The sequence below is a fragment of the Tachysurus vachellii genome, chromosome 6, assembly GCF_030014155.1.
Source record: "Tachysurus vachellii isolate PV-2020 chromosome 6, HZAU_Pvac_v1, whole genome shotgun sequence".
Taxonomy (NCBI): Eukaryota; Metazoa; Chordata; class Actinopteri; order Siluriformes; family Bagridae; genus Tachysurus; species Tachysurus vachellii.
Genome location: NC_083465.1, coordinates 2,546,977 through 2,570,127, shown reverse-complemented (window position 1 = coordinate 2,570,127; position 23,151 = coordinate 2,546,977). Strand labels below are relative to the sequence as shown.

The 23,151-nt window shown below is 40.5% G+C and overlaps 1 protein-coding gene across 2 annotated transcripts in view; it reads right to left on the bottom strand.

The window, feature by feature from the left end:
* The window catches only part of gfra1a (gdnf family receptor alpha 1a), a 79,496-nt gene that overhangs the window by 48,082 nt on the left and 8,263 nt on the right, over nucleotides 1-23,151 (bottom strand). The window contains exon 4 of one of the 2 annotated variants that reach the window (XM_060871735.1): nucleotides 12,378-12,479. The exons of the other annotated variant lie outside the window; for it this stretch is intronic. Within the exon in view, the coding sequence (XP_060727718.1) occupies nucleotides 12,378-12,479 (102 nt within the window). The remainder of the gene's footprint in view (nucleotides 1-12,377; nucleotides 12,480-23,151) is intronic. 2 annotated transcript variants of the gene reach the window in all.

Sequence of the window (23,151 nt, the reverse complement as noted above, 5' to 3'; positions counted from 1 at the left end):
TAAGTGCTATGAATTTCAAATGTAGTCCGTAATGCTGTTGTCAGCTACAGAAGGAACACACACACTTTCACTGATTCTCTCAGTCCCATGATGCCTATTACTTCACTTTACCTTTCTCTCCTTTCTCTTTTTTAAAAACCTAAATCATCATTCATACTGTAAGCCAAACCTTGCATTCACACACCGTTCGGTTGATTTTTTCAATTCTTTGTCTAGTTATTACTCCAAATTCTTTACTATTGCAACCTGGTTCATTACTGGTGTCTGTTGGCAAAGGAAACGAATCATTTAGGAGTCGATTTAAATGACTCAAGTGAAAAAAAAACAAAACAATTTTTCCTCCTTTCTTTTTTCTAGCCATTGTTCTTCTTTGGCTTTAATAGTTTTCTGGAATTCTACTTGACCCCCTAATTAACAAAATAACATCATATTATCTGAAATCAATTTTAATAAGCGTTAAGACACAATTAATGTGCGGTGACAGATACAGCAAGAGTGCGTCGCTGCATTAACATTATCGTTCTTGCTGTGTCTCTGCGCCGTTGCTATTTATCCTGATAATTAATTCTCGACTAATACACTGTGTAGATACAACACATCAACACGCAGCACTGCAGCACTTCCTCCGCATAGCACAGAGTTTAACACACGTCTCGCCGTTCAGGCTAATGAACGGCTCGGGCGTCGGAAAGAAGTTCGACTGGAAGCTTTGTGATTTAACGACACCTCAAGAGTCGCTTGCAGAGACTCAAATTAAATAGATAATTACTGTAAATGTGAGTCAGGTCTCAACATAAAAGAGTCTAGTGAAAGAGTTGAATCGAAGAGTTGACTCGTTTGCAAATGGCACATTACTACTGTAAATAATGTCTAAATTATAGACACTATACTTAATAAGCCAGAAAAAAAAAATCACAAATTTACTTACACTAATTTAATTACATGAAACAAAATAACAAAATATATATTTTTTAATTTATATTCAATATATGTTAATTTATGGTAATATGTGTTAATATATGCTTCGTTTATGTTAAACGAACATGTCGCATGAACGGCGCTCCCACTGAACGGCAGATATGAAACGTTTGTTAGAAGCTAAAAGACATAAATAAACCCTAAAGTTAAGTGTGTTAAGAGTACAGATATAAAATTATGAGTAAGAATTTTATATTTATATTCCATCATCTTGTACAAGGATAAACAGTATTAGAGAGAGAGAGAGAGAGAGAGAGAGAGAGAGAGAGAGAGAGAGAGAGAGAGAGAGATGGGATGGATGGAGATCGCAGAACCGCTAGGCAGTGCACGCTAGCAAAGCGGAGGATTTCCTGGAGATATTGCAAAGCAGGACAAAAGTCGGTTACAAGATTTTCCTTCATGTGTGATCGCATTTTGATGTGCAAGACCTTTTCAGAAGGCTTCAGAGCTACTTGCACAACTACACACACACACACACACACATCTTAGTACAAGACTTTATGGATCAATGGATGGGCAGGTTCCTGGGAAAGGGCTGTACGGTATGATTAGTAATATTTATGCACTGTATATAACAGTCTGTGATATAAAATACGTACAATGATACATTTTGTGCAACGCTTTATTATTAGCTTGCTCTATCGACTAGTCTCTCAGACCAGGAAACTCGAACCCTAATCTAGTGAAGTACAGGTGTGACACATGAGGAGGGCACATACTTTTGCCAACATAGTGCACAGAACAGAAGATCCCTTTGATATGATTTAATGTAATTTAACTGTTCCAATAATCTGTATCCACAGAAGCCTCTGGTCAGTTGGTGTTTATTCACTAATGACCTTTACCTAATAACTATATGGAAAACTAGCAAAACATGTGTATTAGCAATTTTAGGGTCTCAGAAACACTTCAGCTGATTCTATCAAGTCTCAGTATCAAAACTTGATTAATGAATAAGGACAAATTTCTTCATTCAGGCATGCAGTTTGCTGGCATAATGCTAATGTAACAGCTATAAGCTTTGCTTATTTATTAGCAACCTCATTACTGGAGTAAAAACCAACAAAAACATCAACAAGGCAAACGTCAGATGTCAGTGGTCATGGCTGATTAAATGCACACGGGGTAAGTGTGGGGGACGAAATACTGTAGGAATTTTTTCACATTGTGTAGATGTTGAAATATGGTTCGAGAAGCAGGACGTTTCCGTAGACCTTGTTTGTTCATCTTGGCATTACAGACAACTTGGCATTTTTAGATGTAAATATACAAATAGCATCTGAGCTTGAAAATACCTCAACGATCGATTGTTTATACGCAAAGTAACAACGGAACAGAAAAAATACACGAACAATTCTAAAATGTTATTTCTCTTCTCACACTTGGATGCGATAATTTACATTTCCATCAAAGGACACAACGAGACGACCTCGGCTCCATTTGGTGTCTGCATAAACAAAAGCTGACTTTCCCTGAACGTTTGTGTTGTGTAACACCAAAATATGGCAAAGTTCCACTATTGTGAATGTGCTTCAAGACCACAAGGAAATCAATATCAGTAGCTCTACTGATCAACGTCCGGCACAAAGAGCGCTCAGAGGATTTGTAAGTACTACCTGGGTGTCCAAAAGCTAGAGATCCAAATCTAAAGAGGAATTTCCGTTTGTTTGTTTTGTTATAGTTGTTTGTATTCGTCCATCTCTGGACGTCTAACGTGTAAAAGGTTCCTCTAAGCAGATTGCAGAGCGCTAACAGACTACATTTAATTTCAGCGCTCGCTTCCAAACAAATCCCTCAGCAGACTGGCAATCATCATTGATTTCCCACAAGTTCACACCCACATTGGCTAAACATGGCATCTCTCCAGCGTCGACTCTCCCACAAACGAATAGCTTCTCTGTTCTCAAAAGGCAGGCCGCAATTCTCAACTCCAGCTGCTTCTATTTACTGGCTTTTTCTCAGCACGCAACGTGGCGTCGCGAGATCGCTGAAGCATTTCCCGGAAGCACCGCTGGGGAAATTCACCGGCGTGATAAATGATGATAATCACAGGTGAACATCTTCTCAGAGGGTAACCCTATCAGAAGAACTCAAGTGAAAGGAAAGTTAATTGTAGATGATTGATGTGGTTTCATGTTACAACCTTGGGTGTGCATGTTCTCTGCATGCTTTGAGGATGTGATGTTTTTCTCAGGGTTAACTGGTTTCCTCCTCCAGTTTATCAACACGTCTTGGATTCTGATTGGCATCTCGAAATTGTGTGAGTGAGTGCATTACATTACTTTGACGGCATTTGGCAGAAGCCCTCTGCTGAGCAAGTGAGGGTTAAGGGCCTTGCTCGGGGGCACAGCAGTGGCAGTTCGGTGGACAGGGGATTTGAACTCGCAACCATCCGATTGGTAATCCAACACCTTAAACACTAGGCCACAACAAGCTCCTGAGTGTGTGATTGAACCTTGCAACAGGTTGCCAGTCCATCCAGGGTTTCCTCTTGCCTGGTACCCTGAGTCCCCAGGTGTGGACCCTAAGAGAATGGGTCCAGAGAATGGATGGATGGATGGATGGATAGAAGCCTTTTTAGACAGGTTCTCTGTTGGGAACCTTCTGCTACACAATTCCTTCTGTAATCTAATCATATCCCTTGTACCCTCTAAAATTATATTCAGCCCTGATTTAAGTCCTGATCAAATCGAAGTACACAATTTGAAACCTAAAAGCCTGACTTTAATGATCCCGCTTAATGAGGCAGGCTCTAATGATGTTATCGAAAGAACTCTCAGACTGTGCGAGTGTGTGCATTTGCGATTCCTCCGATTCAGAGCACGGCAGATGGCAAACCGTCACATGACCCTATCCTGGCGTTCCGGCTGACCTTTTTTTCCGAAGCCAGAACGGGTGTCTCGCTGTATACATTACATTCCGTGCTGAAACCTTAACCTTTGCTAACGTTTACTAACGCTAACAATTCACGGCAGACTTTCTTTTTTTTTTTTTTTTTTTGCTTTCTTACGTCACATGAGCCGTCTAATCTAATTTAACGCGGGACGCTGCTTTTTGATGTGTTCTATGCCTCACGTGTGTGAAAACATCATTTCATTAGTGTCCCGTAAAGGGGTTAAAGCCGGTTCTTATTGCTTGATTTGAAACATAACCCATGACACTGTCTCAGCGGCTTTGTGTAACCGGTGCATTAAAAACATTTCACATGTGCGAAAGGTTTAAAGCTGAGGTCTTGCCAGGGCACTATATCTCACACCGACAACATGCTTGTGTGATGTGTTGCTGTACTTTCACACTTTGTTAGCTACTAGATATGCGGTACGTACTTGAGCGGCTAATCAGGTTAATTAATACAAATGCTATTGACTTGCATCACGCTGACGTTATTCATTTTTTGTGTACTTCTTATTAGCTTATCATTACTGATGTGTTCGATAACTCGATTTTGAGATCTGTACTGTATGGTACTGTATTTTCTTGCATTCTAATATTTATCATAAATGTCAAATAGTGAATATTTTATATGCTGCAGTAAATTATAGAACATGGAAAATGTCTGGTCAGGGATTATGGACTTTCTGCCCTTGTTAAATGATTTCGCTGCTATTGAGTTTGGTCAATAAAAGGCAGGTACAGACTCGCTGAAAAACACTGATGAGAAGAAAGAAAGAGAAAAGAATTCCGATAAACGAAAAAGAAATCTGAGTGATTTGAGTGGTAGTAAAAAGTCGAGAAGTTAAAAGCACCTCAATTTGGCAAGAAATGATTGAGGTCAGTTGGCTGCTTCGTAACCATCATATATTAGGAAAAGGGTTGCTTAGTGGTTAAGGTGTTGAACTACTGATCCTTTGAATCCCAGGACCACAAATTGCCACTGCTTGGCCCCTGAGCAAGGCCCTTAACACTCAATTGCTCAGCTATATAAATTAGATACATGTACTGTAAGTCGCTCTTGATTATTTTAAATCAAGATTCTTCAGTGTGTTTGTAGGACATTTTAAATGCTTTAAGCCAGCGTTACTCATTGCGTGGCTCGCGAGCCTCCTGCGGCTCGCCAAGCTTTAATATGCGGCTCGCATGGCAGTAAATAATACGATGATATGATCATGTGGTTAAAATTTATTTTTCATTTAAATAACATTAAAAACAATCAGGGAAGCATAGAAAAACGAATGTGCTCTATTACAAATAATAATATTTATTTATATATATTATTTGACTCGTCACTGACTCACTGGGTTCTGCGCAATAGCCAGTTTTTGGCGGCCTGCCAGAAGCTAGTTTGTGTTTCATGCTAGTTAACAACTTGTGTTTACTGTACACACACGGACTAAAAAATGGATCGATTTCTTATCAAACAATCCCGAGCTCAAATTGAACAGCAACAAAGCAATGTGACAGTGACAAAAGAGGTAATAAATAATGCATAATAAAGAATGATTTTTAAGTAATTATTGTATTGCAATATTGTACATTGTATTTAAGCAGATAAGCTATTTAAGACTGAATAACTTGGCATACTTTGCGGTGAAAGTGGCTCTCCTATTGACTTTGTCCTATCAGTGTGGCTCACATGAAAAAAATAGTGAAGACCACTGCTTTAGGCTGTAAACTTAGAGTTAAACAGCATACATTTTTATTTTAGTTTTTTTTTATTTGTCTTAAAGGCATTTAAAAACGTGACGTGTCGAGAAAATAATCAGCATCGAGCCGGTAACACTGACTTCGCATCATCACACCATTTCAGTTAAACAGCATTGAAGTGAGAGTCACATCAACATACACTCACCGGCCACTTTATTAGGTACACCTTACTAGTACTGGTGTGGTTTTCTGCTGCTGTAGCCCATCCGCCTCAAGGTTCGACGTGTTGTGTGTTCAGAGATGCTCTTCTACATACCTCGGTTGTAACGAGTGGTTATTTGAGTTACTGTTGCCTTTCTATCAGCTCGAATCAGTCTGGCCATTCTCCTCTGACCTCTGGCATCAACAAGGCATTTTTGCACCCACAGAACTGCCGCTCACTGGATATTTTCTCTTTTTCGGACCATTCTCTGTAAACCCTAGAGATGGTTGTGCATGAAAATCCCAGTAGATCAGCAATTTCTGAAATACTCAGACCAGCCTGTCTGGCACCAACAAGCATGCCACGTTCAAAGTCACTTAAATCACCTTTCTTCCCCATTCTGACGCTCGGTTTGAACTGCAGCAGATCGTCTTGACCATGTCTACATGCCTAAATGCATTGAGTTGCTGCCATGTGATTGGCTGATTAGAAATTTGCGTTAACGAGCAGTCGGACAGTTGTACTTAATAAAGTGGATAGTGAGTGTATATCGTTTATATTTCTAATACATAGAGGAAAGTCAAACAGATTGTCTACAAATGTTTGACCAGTACAGCGATACAATTTAAACAGCTGGTCGATTGGACAGTTATCGCATTTAAGTCCTGACCTGAACAGATGCGTTAAATAACGTAACCTTGGTTTTTTTCATGAAAAGCCCAGATTATATTCATTCTGGCTACATTTCAGCCTCAGCTGCCTTCTTTAAGAGCAAAAAAAAAAGAAAAAAACGTCCGGGTTGCTTTGCATGTAAATCTGTGAATTAAGAGGCGAGGAAAATCTCTGGCTGGGGATTTGGCCTGTAATACAGGAGCCTCTACCATGACTGACTACACTTCAGGAGGGAAATAAAAATTAAGCGAATAAGTCGAGCGAAAAGAAGTGGCATTTTTATAAACTCCTCCCTACAGGGTGCCAAAGAGTCAACACACACACACACACACACACACACACACACAAACACACACACACACACTCACACCATACACACAGGTGTGAAGCTTTACTATGGTGTATCTGAGTTAATAAAGTCATCCAAAAAAAAACAAAAAAAAAACGACGGCAATCAGCTTCCGTGCTGAGATTTCTGATGCAGACCGTTTAGTCCGTCACTTGACAGGGTTTTGGAAAATGGTGCACAGTGTGAGCTGAGTGCCAGGCATGAACTAGTCGACTTCTGTTTTTTACAAAATTTTAAGATTTTATTGGTTTGAGCTTCAAATACTTTGTGTAGCTTTTGTGTGTGTGTTTGTTTTTTTTTGTTGTTTGTTTTTTTATGGGAGATCTATACAGACACATATGCGCAATTTGTTCCCATTAATTTTGGCACCACATGGAATTCTAGTATTTTTTTCTTTTATTATTGAACATGATTCTAAATTATTTCTTTCTTAATTTCATGTTTTTGTTTTTTTTTGTTTTTAATTGTTATTTACTCAGGGGGCACGGTGGCTTAGTGGTTAGCACGTTCACCTCACACCTCCAGGGTTGGGGGTTCGATTCCCACCTCCGCCTTGTGTGTGTGGAGTTTGCATATTCTCCCCGTGCCTCGGGGGTTTCCTCTGGGTACTCCGGTTTCCTCCCCCGGTCCAAAGACATGCATGGTAGGTTGATTGGCATCTCTGGAAAAATTGTCCGTAGTGTGTGAGTGCGCGAGTGAATGAGAGTGTGTGTGTGTGTGCCCTGCGATGGGTTGGCACTCCGTCCAGGGTGTATCCTGCCTTGATGCCCTATGATGCCTGAGATACAGGCACAGGCTCCCCGTGACCCGAGGTAGTTCAGATAAGCGGTAGAAGATGAATGAATGAATGTTATTTACTCACATATAAAATGTTTTCATACTCACAAGACAAAGTACTGAAGATTAAAGATGTTTTTTTTGTGTGTATCCGCCATACAGACGCACCCACAATTTACCGTATAACACAAAGAATTGTGTTTTTAAATGGAAACAGAGCCAATGAGGTTCCAAATGGAGCAACAAAATCGTCAGATTCATTAAACTAGATGATTAGTTTTAGGTTTAGTTGTTTTCATTTCTGTATATTATTATATTTCCTTTACATTACCGGTCAAATGCAAAAAATTTGCAACCCTGTGGATTTTGGGTGAAAAAGATGGAGGTGAGACGAATCCAACTTGCAGTTACAAGACAGAGTATTTTTCATCCATTTTTAGTTACAATAATGTTGTGGAACGTGACGAATAACGTTATAAACTGATTTATTTTATTTTATTTTTTTCAGTAAAATTAAAGCTAAGCTCTGACACCGGAGACTCCTTCTCTAGATGTTAATTAATGTCTTCTTCCACGTCAATTGTTAGGCAGCACGTCCAGCTCCAGTGCTGTAATATAGAGTTACACACAGCCCCGCCATCCGGGACATGCCGTCCTCCCGGCGTACTCATCCTCTCATCTGCCTCCTCGTGTTTCAGTCAATCAGTGTGAATTATAAATGAGGGACAAGTTGTGAAAACCGCTAACATCGGATCTTAAACCAGAACGAAACACTAGCGTGAGGACAGAAATCGCCTCCTAGCCTTTTGACTCGACGTTCCAGGTAAACAGGTGGCCTTTGAATTAAAGCTAGATGCTAATTTAATGGGTGAAAAAACCTTTGGCGGGTTCGAGCAACAAACAAATCAAACAAAAACACTCTCATTACCCATAATGCCCTGCAGGATGCTCGCCATGCCAGCTTGGATCGTGATAATGCTCTAAAACCGGAATGCAATTTCAGGGTCTCTCTGTCTTCTTTTTCTTGCCCGGTCACCTGTCGCGTGGCGCTGATTATTCATGCGTAAACGGAACGGCTCGGGCTCGCTGACTCGATTGGCACATTTATCCTTTTATAAGCAAATGGCCAGTGACTACATCAACAGCACACGAGAGAACGGGAGGAGAGAAAAAGCGCAGAAACAATTCCTCCCTCTTCTCACAACCAGCTTGGATTATTTACACCAGGGCCGCGTTGCTGTCTGTTATGCTAATGTTACGAGTTTAATTTCTGTTCCGCTGCCAAAAATACAAATATTATCTAGGGCGCCTGGGATGGGTATTTGCCTGTCTGGAGGGCTGTATGCTAATATGCTAGGGTGAAGTTTTAAATATTCATAGACGCCTCTTTTTTTTTTTTTTTTTTTTTTTTTGACTCTATGCTGTCGATCTGAACGATGCAGAGAAATAAAAAGTTCGAGAGATAGATACTTGAGAAACAAAGCAGTGTTTGTGGTAACAGGGTCTCAGGTTCAAACGAACAGTTGGGAAGAAACAACGCAAAAAAAAGAGAAGCAGAGGTGCAATGGAGAGATTTCAGCATGAAGGACAAATCCTAGGACTGTTCTACATGTGTTTATACGCAAACGATGTCGAAGCGAATCTCTTGGGTGAGATTCAGCCTACGTGAACAACCATACCGTTTGAGGTCACATTGAAATCCGGGATAAAAAAAAAAGTCTTTGGGAAACTGGATCTGTGAGGTTTTTATGGGCTCATTTACAAAAATATATAAAAGAGTCTGTCTGTCTGTCATATATTATATATTTACACCTCCGAGTCTGGAGTCTCGGGCTAAGAATGCTGAGTGTCACAGATTCTGAACAACTCCAAAGTGTACATTGAAATGAACTGGTGGGTGGGGGGCACGGTGGCTTAGTGGTTAGCACGTTCGCCTCACACCTCCAGGGTTGGGGGTTCGATTCCCGCCTCTGCCTTGTGTGTGTGGAGTTTGCATGTTCTCCCCGTGCCTCGGGGGTTTCCTACGGGTACTCCGGTTTCCTCCCCCGGTCCAAAGACATGCATGGTAGGTTGATTGGCATCTCTGGAAAATTGTCCGTAGTGTGTGATTGTGTGAGTGAATGAGTGTGTGTGTGTGTGTGTGTGCCCTGCGATGGGTTGGCACTCCGTCCAGGGTGTATCCTGCCTTGATGCCCGATGACGCCTGAGATAGGCACAGGCTCCCCGTGACCCGAGGTAGTTCGGATAAGCGGTAGAAAATGAGTGAGTGACAGAGAGTGTCTGGAGTTGATGGTCGAAGCCTTTGTGAGCTCAACTTGTAGAAGAAGCTTCCAGAACTTTTGACATACCAGTAAAAAAATTTTTATATATATATATATATAGGTCATATGTAGGTTCTGTAATCAGGTTCTGAGATTTTCTGGAACTCTTCAGAAGGTTTTCTTTTCAGAAGCCTTTCCAAGAGGCTCTCCGTCTACAAGCTTGAACCCTTACCCACCCTGAGAACCCTTGAGTAACCCCATTAAGAAATGCAGTGCTCTCTGAGTTCATTTTAATGGAGAACCATTTGGCGCTAATTTGCAGAAATCTCGAGTTTAAAATATATGCTGCGTGTTTGAGCTCATTACATTTATATCCATGAGATTTCATCATTGCCGGTTCAGCTGTTTCAGGACAATTACCGCATTCACTTCTTTCTCGCTGTGAACTCAACGTTATCGGGCGGCTTGAGGCCGAGATTTCCACCTTAAATTCAACAACCGTTCTCACTTTAGGGGACAGTTTGGGTTTGTAATGGATGTGAGGAGCTGATTAGAGGTCTCTGTTTAATTTGGTGCATATTAAATAGAAGACAGAAGACAGAAATTCTAACCCAAGATTAAGGTTGGAACCATTCTCAGTCTTACTCTGTAGGAGGTGTGGCCTATATGATCTGCCCTGTCAATCACAGCGATCCTAGCCAATACTGAATACTTTACTCCTGCATCTTTAAGAGGTTAATCTCATGTCCAGGAACAATTAATAATTTCTTTTATTTCCTTTTGTCTACTGTTTAACAGAACATAGTACAAAGCAGCAATATGTTTCTTGTGAGCTTTACATCTTGTAAAAAGGTTGTTCGACACGTGAACAAAAGGCCCACGTTGAGCGGGGCAAACACAAAATGGTTCCACTTCCATCATGAGGCTCACACTGTGCTAAAAGCCATGAATTATTCATGCTCTGTAAGTACAGGCTTCAATGAAGAAAGGCAAAGCGCTGGCGCTTTCATCTGCACTCCATATTCCACGTCAATTTTTTCACCTGTTTTTTTTGTTGTTTTTTTTTCTCTGATTTTTGAGCTGATCTTTATCGAACGTCCTTCCCAAGTAAACACGAGCTCAGGCATTCGTGGTGTTAGAGCCTCGATACAAGTAAAATTGATACCGTACGATTACGGACTTTGAACGACGAACTATTTTATCATACGTCATTCATCCGTATACAGTTCCACATGTACGGTGTTGTGGAACGTATGTGAAAGATGGATCATGATAACGGATGACAGGTTTGGTTTTATTTACTCGATGGAAAAGTAAGCAGTACTTCGGTGCGATCAGGGCGCCGGGGTCAGACAGCGCCAGTGGCGTAGAGCTTCACACAGTTACAGTGAATCAGAGCTACAGTGATGTAATCTTGCCTACAGCCATAGCACACACAGAGAGAGAGAGAGAGAGAGAGAGAGAGAGAAAGAGAGAGACAGAGAGAGAGAGAAACAGAGAGAGAGAGAGAGAAACAGAGAGAGAGAGAGAGAGAGAGAGAGAGAGAGAGAGAGAGAGAGAGAGAGAGAGAGAGAGAGAGAGAGAGAGGGAGAAACAGAGAGAGAGAGAGAGAGAGAGAGAGAGACAAAGAGAGAGAGAGAAACGGAGAGAGGGAGAGAGAAAGAGAGAGAGAGAGAGAGAAACAGAGACAGAAAGAGAGAGAGAGACAGAGAGAGATAGAGAAACAGAGAGAGAGAGAGAGAGAGAGAGAGAGACAGAGAGAGAGAGAGAGAGAGAGAGAGAGACAGAGCGAGAGACAGAGAGACAGAGAAACAGACAGAGAGAGAGAGAGAGAGACAGAGAGAGAGAGAGAGAGAGAGAGAGAGAGAGAGAGAGAGAGAGAGAGAGAAGTGTATGGTTTGAGACCTAAATTTGGACAAGTTGTCCTCATATTTTCATTTCAAACCCTGAAATAACATTAATAATAAAACCTTTAATGAGGTGCCATTAAATGTAACTCTATATGGATAAAAAACCAATGTTGAGAATGTAAAAGAATTGCTTGCTTACCTCAGTAACGTTCTCGTCATCGCTGATTATTTTCCTCTAATGATGCCGCGTGTGTGTTTGATCCCTTAGACACATACTGTACTGTACGCTACTCGTATATTAGACGCCGGGACGTTTGTATCGAAACTCTGTATTTCTGCTGGTCAGCACAAGTGTAACCATGGCAACCAAGCAGGTTTACATCACTATTACTTACAATAACAAAAAGTAAACTTTTTTTTTGTTGTTCTCGCACTGGTTTTGACTGACATGTTGACTTACAGTCTCTCAGCCCTGTAACACACACCTTCACTTTTCCGAGGGATCGTCGCTTCAAAGGCACGTCACTAGACTCCAAAGTCTTTATATGATATATGACCTTAGAGCACTCAGACTTATACTGCCTTCTTTTCTCTCTATCTTTCTCTCTCTCTCTTTTTTCTCACACACACACACACACACACACAAACAAACACACACATACAAGTTTGTCTCCCAATTCAGCATGCAGTATTGGGTTATTTACCCAGAACTTCCCAAGCCGGATTTGATCTCTTGTTTCTACCGGGGTTTTGGGCCGGGCTCACGGTGACTGGAGCGCTCCGGTGGCTGCTGTTGGTGTCTCCCTCTGCAAACAAGACTCGCTAGATTTAGATTTTATTATCATTTATACGAAATTCTGTTCAAATTGATTCATATAACACGATTTCACAAAATCTGGTGAGAATGCTGAACAGAGACTTAATTAAAACACCGTGTTAGGATATTTTTCTCGAAATAAAAAGAAACAAAAGATAATACTGAAAATCGATTAGCCAAGACTTATTCGGCACTCAGTGTTTGCTTCGTTAATCTTATTCGATCTAAGTTATTAGCACTCAAATCATCACTTTACTTCAGCTCTAACTGCTTTTAACAACAGACGCAAGCTGTGAACGGATTTATGTTTGGATTCAATGGATTCAGTGCAAAACTAAACACTAAAGCCCTATTCGGACGGGATTAGTTTTACGTGGGGACGTGGACTAATGCAATTTTACCTCAGGACGTCTGTAATATAAATTGGCCAATTCGCACGGGACAGGACATCTCAGTAAAAATAGCAGAAGTGAGAGGGGTAACTCACTTTACACACCACAGTAACCTCCTTGTCGTCATGTGTGTATGACGTTGCTTCCTGTTATCACGTGCGCAAACAGACAACATGGCGCCTCCATGCTTGCAAAACGCGCCAAAAACTACTTTTAAACAGGAAATGACGGAATTTTACCGTACATATTTACAGCGGGTCTATTTGGACGGGATTAGTATTACCTGAGGTCATTTTTCCGGACCTTTTTACAGAAGGTAAAAGTTGCCGTAATCTTTACTGACATCGTCCGTAATGATTACCGAGATGGCACATTCGGACGGGACTAAAATCACAGAGAAGCTCTGGTAATAATTACTTTACCCCCACGTCCCCACGTAAAACTAATCCCGTCCGAATAGGGCTTAAGACACACCAGGCACCAAACGCCATGGTTCGTCTACTATCTGAATTCTTAGCTATTCTCTATTTTTTCCATTTATAAATAATAACATAATTATTAACTAGAATAAAAAACTATAATATAAAAAAATATTTATTAATTATAAATTATCGAGTTTTTTTTTTTTTTTTTAGCAAGGGGCTCAAACTATTGCACCGTACTCTAAAGATCAGCAGAATCTCACTCTCACTCATGTACATTCACTAAAATAATGCACTTTGTATCATAAGAATAGGAAAAAAAACAGAAATATATTCACGGCAGCTAAGATCATTCAGACGACCTGAGATCGTCGGTTTAGATGCTGGACAGATCGGTTTTAGATGTTGGACAGATACAGTGAAAAGAAACATGCTTCACACATGCAAAAAAAAGAATTAAAAAAAAAAACAATCAGAGGTTATTAGATGTGGGAATACACTGGTGTGACGGTGCACCATGACCTCCATCCTCATTGGCCTGAATGCATCTCGTGTCAAATTTTTATCCACTATTAGACCATAAACATCCATAAAACACGATTTTCTAAATTGAACGAGATGGAAAAAGTCATAGCTGGTCATGTTACTGAGATAGTGAAGAAACTCATGACTAGAAGTGAGCATGTCCATTACTACGGCAACCGGTTACATGGAGGTGTTTGTGATGTTGTGATCACTGGAGACTCCTTTCACCTCCTTCCCGAAAACTTCCAACGTATCACCAGCATCAATAAAAAACAGCATCGTTTCTTATTTGTTGAGCCTTCGCCATTTCGATTGTTACCATAGAAACCACAAGGTGTTCGAACCTAATCGAATTACGAAAATAGATACCAATACCATCCGACCAATCAGAATCAAGAATTTAAGAGAGCTGTGGTATAATGATGACAATAATAATAATAATATTGCATTATCTTGCTGTGAGAATTCTGCCCCAGTCCCCCAGATTCCTGTCGATCAGAAGTCGCCATGGAAACAACACATAGAGCGGATGAACACGTTTGCACCGACTACACGGGCGTGTCGACGGGACGCCGCAGATATTCTCAGCTTGATCTGAACACAAGAACGAGTGAAACTCTATCAAACAGCATGCGTGTCTGGGAAAAAGATTCCTAGAGGATGGATTCGTCCGGTTTGTGTTTGAGAAAAACAAAAAGCTGAGCGCCAATAGCAACGGAGTTCATGCATAAACACAGACACGTGCCTGGAAGACATCGATCGCTCAATATTTTGTATAAGTGCTGCTTTAGTGGAGGACTGCACAGTAGGTGATGATTTCTCATTAGATTAATGGGCTTTTGAGGATTGTTCCTCAAATACACCAGCGTAAGCATCGGCCGATCTCCAGACAGGGTCAATAAGGCCACGTTCACACTGCAGGTAAAAGTGACCCAAATCTGATTTTTTTGGGGTCAAGTGACCAGGTCAGACTTCTTCAGGAGTAGTGTGAACACTCAAATCTAGCCCAGATCTGATTTTTTCAAATCAGATTCAGACCACTTCCATATGTGGTCCTGAATCAGACCCAAATCTGATTTTTTCCAATGTGGCCGCAGTGTGAACAACCGAGGCGGATTTGATGCGACTTTTGCGTCAATCTACATCGACATTCGTCACAATTATGCGCCAGCGAGTACGCACACAAACGTGACTACGCCTACAAAATGGATCAAATAATCAAAAGTTGCCCTCGACGTCCGAAAATTTTCAAAACACTGCGTCTCTGTGCTGCCATTACACAAACATTTAGAAAGAAAAGCGAAAATGTTTACTTCCTCCATAACCTCGCCAACTTTAGCGCAACGGCGTGCTGCGTGTGACTTCATTGTTATTGTTCGTTTGCGCATGCGGGTCAGTTCAAAACAGCAAACAGTTCACACTGGTATCTGATATAGGCCACATTTTAAAAGGTAATGTGAACAGCCAAACAAAAAAAATCAGATCTGAGCAAAATATCCGAATTGAGCGTTAAGACTTGCAGTGTGAACGCGGCTTAAGTCTGTCCGTCAGTCTGTAGTCAGAGGAAACCAAAGCTTTTACCAAAACTGTACCAATTTACCTATAAGATCTCACTTACTGACGCTGAGACACTGGAGACTCCTTCCACGAACATCTCCTTAAATCCACAGGAAACATTTCCGTCTACATCTTTAGCACACGTGACGAATTTGCTTGTTATTAAACTACGAAAACTACGAGTATGAAAACAACCGTCTTAGAAACTGTATGGAGAATCGTGAAGGTAATAAAGTAATAGTCGCGACAGTCATGCAAAAAAAATCTCCCCGAGTTTTCTTTCTAGTCAGCTAGGAAATGCTAATTTGTATGAGAAATTCAGCGCTATCGATTCTCTCTCTCTCTCTACTACAGAAACACAAGTCTGCTGTCAATCATTCAGCCTTCTTGCAATCACTAGATTATTTTTTTTAGCGTCTTGTCGTATCGATCATCGCATCATCGATTCAGCTAACATTATCTTAAGCAGAAGTTCAATGTCAGTCTCAATCTGCCTCTCTCTCTCTGTCTCTCTCTCTCTCTCTCTCTCTCTCTCTCTCTCTCAACGGAGTGCAAAAATGCTTAAATTTTTCCTACAGGAACGGAGAATGATGCATTAATGTATCAGAAAATGCACCAAAAGATACGTCTGACATTCTGCTGGATGATACATTTATAATGGCTTGGTTGGTTTAAAGTTTATACAGAGGGGAAAAAAACACTGATGAAGATATACAGTAGCAATGTTACAGTATATTGTATGTTGTTTGGGAAAGTTATACAAGTTTGAGCATTACACAGAAATGAACACTACACATCTCTAGGGTGAAGATGTGAAGACGTCAATGGCGTGATGGGACGTCTATACCAGAATGACAAAATGAATGTACTGTAAGACCTTCATGTACTGTACCATATACACCAGTGTCGCTGATTGATAATGCAAGATAAGCAATAATGTAGCCACCATCACCTCTGCAACACCATCACTGTTGGTGTCTTGATCGTGTCTCTCAGACGAGACGAGACGAAACCTTTTTTTTCATGACTAAGACGAGACGATGACGAGACTGCACCACTGTTCAAAAACGCTGACTAAGACTAAATTAATGTAATGAGTCTGTCTGTGTTTTGCCCTGTTTCTGTCTGCTGTCTGCCTTGCTGTTAATTGTTTGCTCCGCCCACTCATTTGTTACCATGGACACTAATTGCACTCTATCTCCCCCCCAGGTGTATCGTCTTAGTCACTGACTCTTTGCTTGGTGATTGGTTCCTGTTTGTTATATCTACCCTGTTTGTTCACTTCCCTGGTGTTGGTCGTTGTTGGATGTTTGTGTCTATGTTCCTGTTTCCTGTCTGCTCAGTGTTCTGCCTTGTCTTGCCTGCCTGTCTGTTTGCCTGTTTCTTGTTTTGGATTAATAAAAGATTGTAACTGCATTTGGATCCTCGCTCGCCTTTGCCTCACCGCAACAATTAACATGCATTATTGTTGACGAAAAAAGGCGAGACGAAAATGTTTTGTATAAAATAAAAACTAAGATAAAATCTCTCTTCATTTTCGTCTACAATTGTCGCTGCTTTTTCATCAGCTGTTACGCCTTTAAAATATTCAGAACGAGTTCGCGGCTTCGCACTGTTTAGTGTGTGCGTAGAAAGAATTCCTCCACACGCCGCTCAAATAAATAAATAAAAAATCCTGAGCGCAAGTCCACCCCTGGTCTAGTCAGGCTTTTTGTGTTAAATTATATTTCCTGTCGCTGCACAGGCTCTTTTATTGTACATGACAGCTTATGTCCCGATGACCGGCCTTTGCATTACGATTAAAAACAGTATCAATAAAGTAAAAAATGTGATGCGCAGTGAAGTTCGAGTGAAACATATGTGAAACACTTTTTTACTGAAATGTTTATCAATAATAATCTCAGTAATAATGTGTTATTTTAAAAAAAGACTACAATTTTTTGACTAAAACTAGACTAAAATTAAAATACTTTTAGTCGACTAAAACTTGACTAAGATACCTTGAGTTTTCTTTTGACTAAAACTAGACTAAAATGACGAGACTTTTAGTTGACTAAAACGTGACTAACAAAAAAAGATATGTGAATGACTAAATATGACTAAAACTAACAAGGACATTTGGCACAAGACTAAGACTAAATTAAAAATAGGTGATGAAATTAACACTACTGCAGTGGCAACTCGGTGGACCTGGGATTCAAACCCGTGACCTTCCGATCAGTAGTCCAACACCTTAAACACTGAGCTACCACATACTACTTCAGTGTTACCCAACAGAGGAAAACCACACCAGTCCTGACTCATTTTATATCAGACTTACAATCATTCAATTTTATACTGATTGAAAGTCCATTTTCACTGGAAGACTATCGAAGCACATAAGATACACAGATGACAACGGTGTCAGAGGATAATGGTCTGACCTCTTGGAGCTCACCGAGAAGCTCCAGTATATCAAATAACCACTCTACATCCGTACTGAGCCGTAAGGCATCTCAGAACATACAATAACAACGTCGAGCCTTGAGGCAGATAGGATAGAAGAACGGTAGAGCATGTCAGGTTTCACGCCTGTCAGCCAAGAAATCTGAATCTAATCTGAGAATAAACTCTGTTTAAAATACAAAAACAAACAAAATCATAGCAAGTTCAAATATCTTGAATATAGTCAGATTTATCTACTTTTTCATCTTATAGAATAACCCCAATGTCAGGACACTAAGCCTCTGGACTTGATCTGTGAGCAGATACTTTGGCTGGAGTTACAGTATTCATTCATTTCTAAAACTATCGGTGAATAGTATAGTGTAATTTCCCTGCTGTGGCACCAATCAAGGATTATCTCATTTTAGAAGAAGATGGGAAATAGTAAAACATGTCTAGAAAGGATTACTAGTCACACATTTGGTTTAACTCTAGATACATCTGATTAGATTCAGGATACAACTTGTTACGATGTCATTTATTGCAGTTAAAGGTTGTATAAAGGTTGGTGAAAAACATCAACTGGTCTTCACAACATCGACTCAAACCTCCCTATGGGATAAATGAGCGAGTTGTCCGGGCGTCTCTAATAAAGTGGACGTGTATTGATATTGAGGTGTTGATCTGCAGCTTTAACCTTTTCATACTGCTTCATTTGACATCAAATACAAATACAAAAGTCGAGCCGGATGTTTGTGCGAAGTCGAATTTCTGCTTGATAAAGCGCTTGCTTTGAAGGACAAGACGGTGTATACTGTAGTAGCCTATTTATGCATTCCGACTGGCACGCAGAATAGCACGTGTTGCCCTGGATAATTGTGTAAATTGGCATGCATTGGTGGTGATTGACTGAGGTTTCGTCTGGCACGAGAGCCAAAGCCCCTGCTGACTCCAGCTGTCACCAGTGTCTATTAAGCATGATAAATCTCTCCCTTTTCTCTGAATCCAATCAAAAAGCCCTCATGAGAACTGTGGGCTGGTCAGCTTGGGCTAAATGATTTTTCAAGCAGCGTGAAGTCGATGCCAGAACCCGAGACAGCACGGGACACATCTGCGCACACCATAGTGTTAGCATACCACAGCTGGAAGAGTGCTGTGCGGAGCAAAGGGAATGCTCAAAAACCGCAAAACGATGTTAACACCTCGTTTTCTTAAAGGCTATAGAGACTGAAACGGAAGCGCAATACCAAGCACCGATTGGATCGGTGTGAAAGCTTAGCGAAACGCCACGAGTGGACCAGAAGAAATGAAGCGAGAAACGGCGTTTGAGAAAAAAGCTTTCAGGAGCTTTACAGCATGTGGTTGGTGCACACACAGCCACATGCAAATGATAGCTTTTCCAAATCAACGAGTGTTCGATGGCATTGTAATCAAGAGGAAATTGCTCTATCACTCTGAGGCTCGGCTTGGCTTTTCACTCCGAAGAACGGTAATAAAGTGGCATGAATAAATGATGAAGAGGAGCGGGGCATGGCAATAACGCAAACTTTAGCAAACTGCAGGATGAACACTTTTGTTTTGCACCAAACTTTTGAACAAATGGTAATTTGGCTTTTTTTTTCTTTTTTTTGCCGGAAAAAACACTTGGGCGCCAGATATAGGATCTCAAACTGGGCTACGTTATAATTTGACATATTCATGCTCCGGCCATTTTAATTAGAACACCTGTACACCTGTGTGGTCATACAATTATCCAGTCATTTCAAACCCCAATTCTGCCAAGGTGTTACCACTGGGGTCCTTGAGCACGCCCCCTTAACCCTCAACTGCTCGGTTGTATAAATAAGATGTGTGTAATCGCTCTGGTTAAAGGTGTCTGCCAAATTGCGTAAATATGTAAATGAATGTTTGTAGTTTGTTATTTAGCCTTCACATCAAACATCAGAATGGGGAAGAAGGTGACTTTGACCATGGCATGGTTCTCTGTACCTGGTTTGTGTACTGATGATCTCCTGGGATTTTAATGCACAACATTCTCTAGAGGTTACACAACATCCAGCGAGTGGAACGTTGTGTGTGTGGAAATGCTCAATGGAGAGGAGAATAACCAAAAGGATTTTAGCTAACCGGAAGGTAACTGAGGTAACTTGAATAAACACAGTTTAAAACCTGGTGAGCAGAAAAACATCTCAGAATTCTTAACATGTAGAATGATGTGTACACAGCAGAAAAGTTAGCCAACAACAGGATTCTGAGGCATGTGCTTTCAATCTGTCAAACTGTCCAGTTTAGTGTATACCAAACTGGGTGGCTGGTCAGTCAGCAAAATGTCTCTTCTTTGGTAAAAACAAAAGAAACTCACAAATCAAACATCTGTGTCCAGATTTGTACAGAGTGTCTGTGCGATTTCTATGCCTCATCATTTTCCACTTTCATCCCAGTATGTGGCCTGCTGAGGCTGCTGGTCAAGGTCAATGTGTATCCGACTCCCACTTACTCCTTCACACTCCTTAACTTGCCACATGTCCCATCAAAGAGCTTTGTCTCTGTGCCCTGCTAGTCTGCTAGCGATCGTCTGACCTCCAAGCGCCAGTCATCCAGATGGTGTATGGGGAGCCATGGGAAGCCGCAGGTTTAAAAGCTAAAGGATGAGTTTTAATGTTGCGTAAGGCCTCATTAACACCGCACTATGCTGTGTTAACATCCCTCGAGGAGCGCCTAAATGCTCCATGGCGGCCGTAAATGTCCTGCGCACTCCATCAATAGCGCGAAGCTGATAACAAGCTCTGCGTGAATAGTGTCGAACTGCTTTCCTAACCTAATGACGTGTGACCCAGCGCTCCATTTCCCTTTCCCCACACTGGATTTTTTTTCTCTTTAAAGACTCAGTACAACCGACATTTCCCCTCTGATTCGAACACATTGTGCTTGATGATGCAACACTATACCTGAGCATTAGCAACAGAAGGATAATCCTTTGATCCACTTTAAACAGAAGAGCTTCAGGAGAGAGAGAGAGAGAGAGAGAGAGAGATACTGAAAGAAAGAGTGAGTGCAGAAATAGTGAGAGGCTAAAATCGATAATTTCTTGTACGCACAGACTGGAGTTTCTATTTTAACATGCCGCTTTATTGATTTGCTATCGCAGGAGATTTCTCTCCGAGCTGCAGCCAGCTCCAGGAGGACAGCAGTGCATTTACAAGAACAAAAAAGCCAGAAATGGAGAGAAAGGAGCTGGAAAACGATAGCTTCTCTAGCACCCCTCTGGTCAGCTAACAGGGCTAATGGGATAAGCAGTCTGTAGGAGTATACAACACAAAAGGGCTTTGTGCTAAAATGACTGACACTTCCCCAGGCTAGCACCATGCTACACTGAGCTGCTATTGTGGAAGTGAAAGAAAAAAGATTCAGTTAAAAGGGCGAGCCGGTTGGCAAAAGACTTCCAAACAGCGTCTTATCGGAACTGCTGATGCAAGTCATGAATCAACAGCAAAGCTGAAACTTTTTTCTCTTGAAACTAAGAGCCTCTATAGCTAATTATCAATCCATCTTATCAATACTAAAAGAAAAGGATGACGGGACAGAGAAAGACTTGAATGCTCAACACAGTCATTTACTTCAAAATTAAGTATGTAAAGTTTTATCTCGTTTGTGCTGCATGCTACGGATATTTTTGCCTAAATTTTTTGACGCACTTTCTGAGTATTGAAGAATGTACCACATGGCACAAGACAAGTTACAAGCTAAAACACTTTAAGTTGTTTTCATCCGTCGCCAGTCTTACTAAGCAAAGCAGGTTTAGCATTAGCATGGACGAACGGATGGATGTTGAGGTGTGAAGGTGTTAACTGATGCTTGTTTGAATGTTATAAATCCATATAAATTAGGAATAATCTCACAACGACAATCCTTTACAGGTCCTACAGTATATGCTACAGTAAAAATCAGCAAAACAGTATTTTTATTTCTCTTAACATGAAGAGAAAAAAAACCTGTTGAGAGTCTGGAGGTGATAGTGCGCTCTGCTTTGCGTGGCTTCCCGACAGCCTCTTAGCACCGCGTCACGAATCAGGATGTGCTTCAGAGCCATTTGTTTCATCTGGAAGCCTGCCACTACAGATGTTTTCCTGCACACTTTCCCACCCTGAGGTTGACACCGTTCACAAAAACAGTGACAGAAAAGTCGAAGCTCCCTTTGAAACGCTGTACTTCAACACACATACAGTATACGCACGTACGCAAAATACGGCAACATATCAGAAATGTTGTAAGGGATAAATCACATGGTGATTGGGATATAGCACATTAACTGTTGGCATCCAAAATTATTATAAACAGCTTTTTTGTTCCTTCTGTACCTCAGCAATGTGCTTTTATAAAATTTTTTTAATACATTTTATCCATTTAGAGTTATATTTACCGCTGCATATGAAGCCAGCTATCACTTGTGTTACAACAGCTAGAACCTCCTTCACCAGCTTCTCCTTTTTCTTTCTCTTTTTAATATTTTTCAAGCTATTAAAAAAAAACCGCAAATTTCTCTGTTGAATTTTTTACCCATGATGAAAAACCTCTAGCGTTACCTCTTCATTGTTACACAGAAACTTCCAGTATATAACACGTAAGCAATAACATGCTACAATTAGCGCACAAATACAAATTTGCGGCTGTGGCTACTGCCAGAGCTGCTGTTCTAAAAAGTTCTTCAAACCTTCTTATACCAATGATGATGCCTTTTTTCTATATAAATATTATATAGAACATATCATTTCAAACCACCTATCTGTTTTTCTGAGGTAAAATTTAATAGGAATTACAACATCACAAAGAAACACATACACAACTAAAAAGATTTCTATATATATATATAATATATAACTATATTATGACAAAAAAAGTGGCTAAAAATGAAAGAAACTGTGTAAACATGTGATATAGTTAGTGTACATTTTAGATTTTAAACTCTTCTTTCAAATCTGTGCTGCCTCTTAGCAGCTAGAGCTAATACTCATAACAATAATTAACTAGCTCATATTCCTGAGCTGATTTTTAATCAATAAACCTTTGCTAATAATTTTCTTCAGAAAAAAATATTAGATAGTTACTTTCCTACCTCAGGGTCTGTTTATGCTTCGATATTTCAGTCCTAGATCGACAGCCATGACTAGCTCCAATTATATGCTAATGCTAATGCAAATAGTGATTCTGGAAGGTGTTTTTGTGCCTTGAAACAAACTTTTGTCAAACTTACAGTATTTAGCTTTCCTGTTTCCATTCTTCTCCAGAAAGAACAAATAATTATAGAACAAAGAATAGATTTTTTTTTGTATTTTTTATAGCA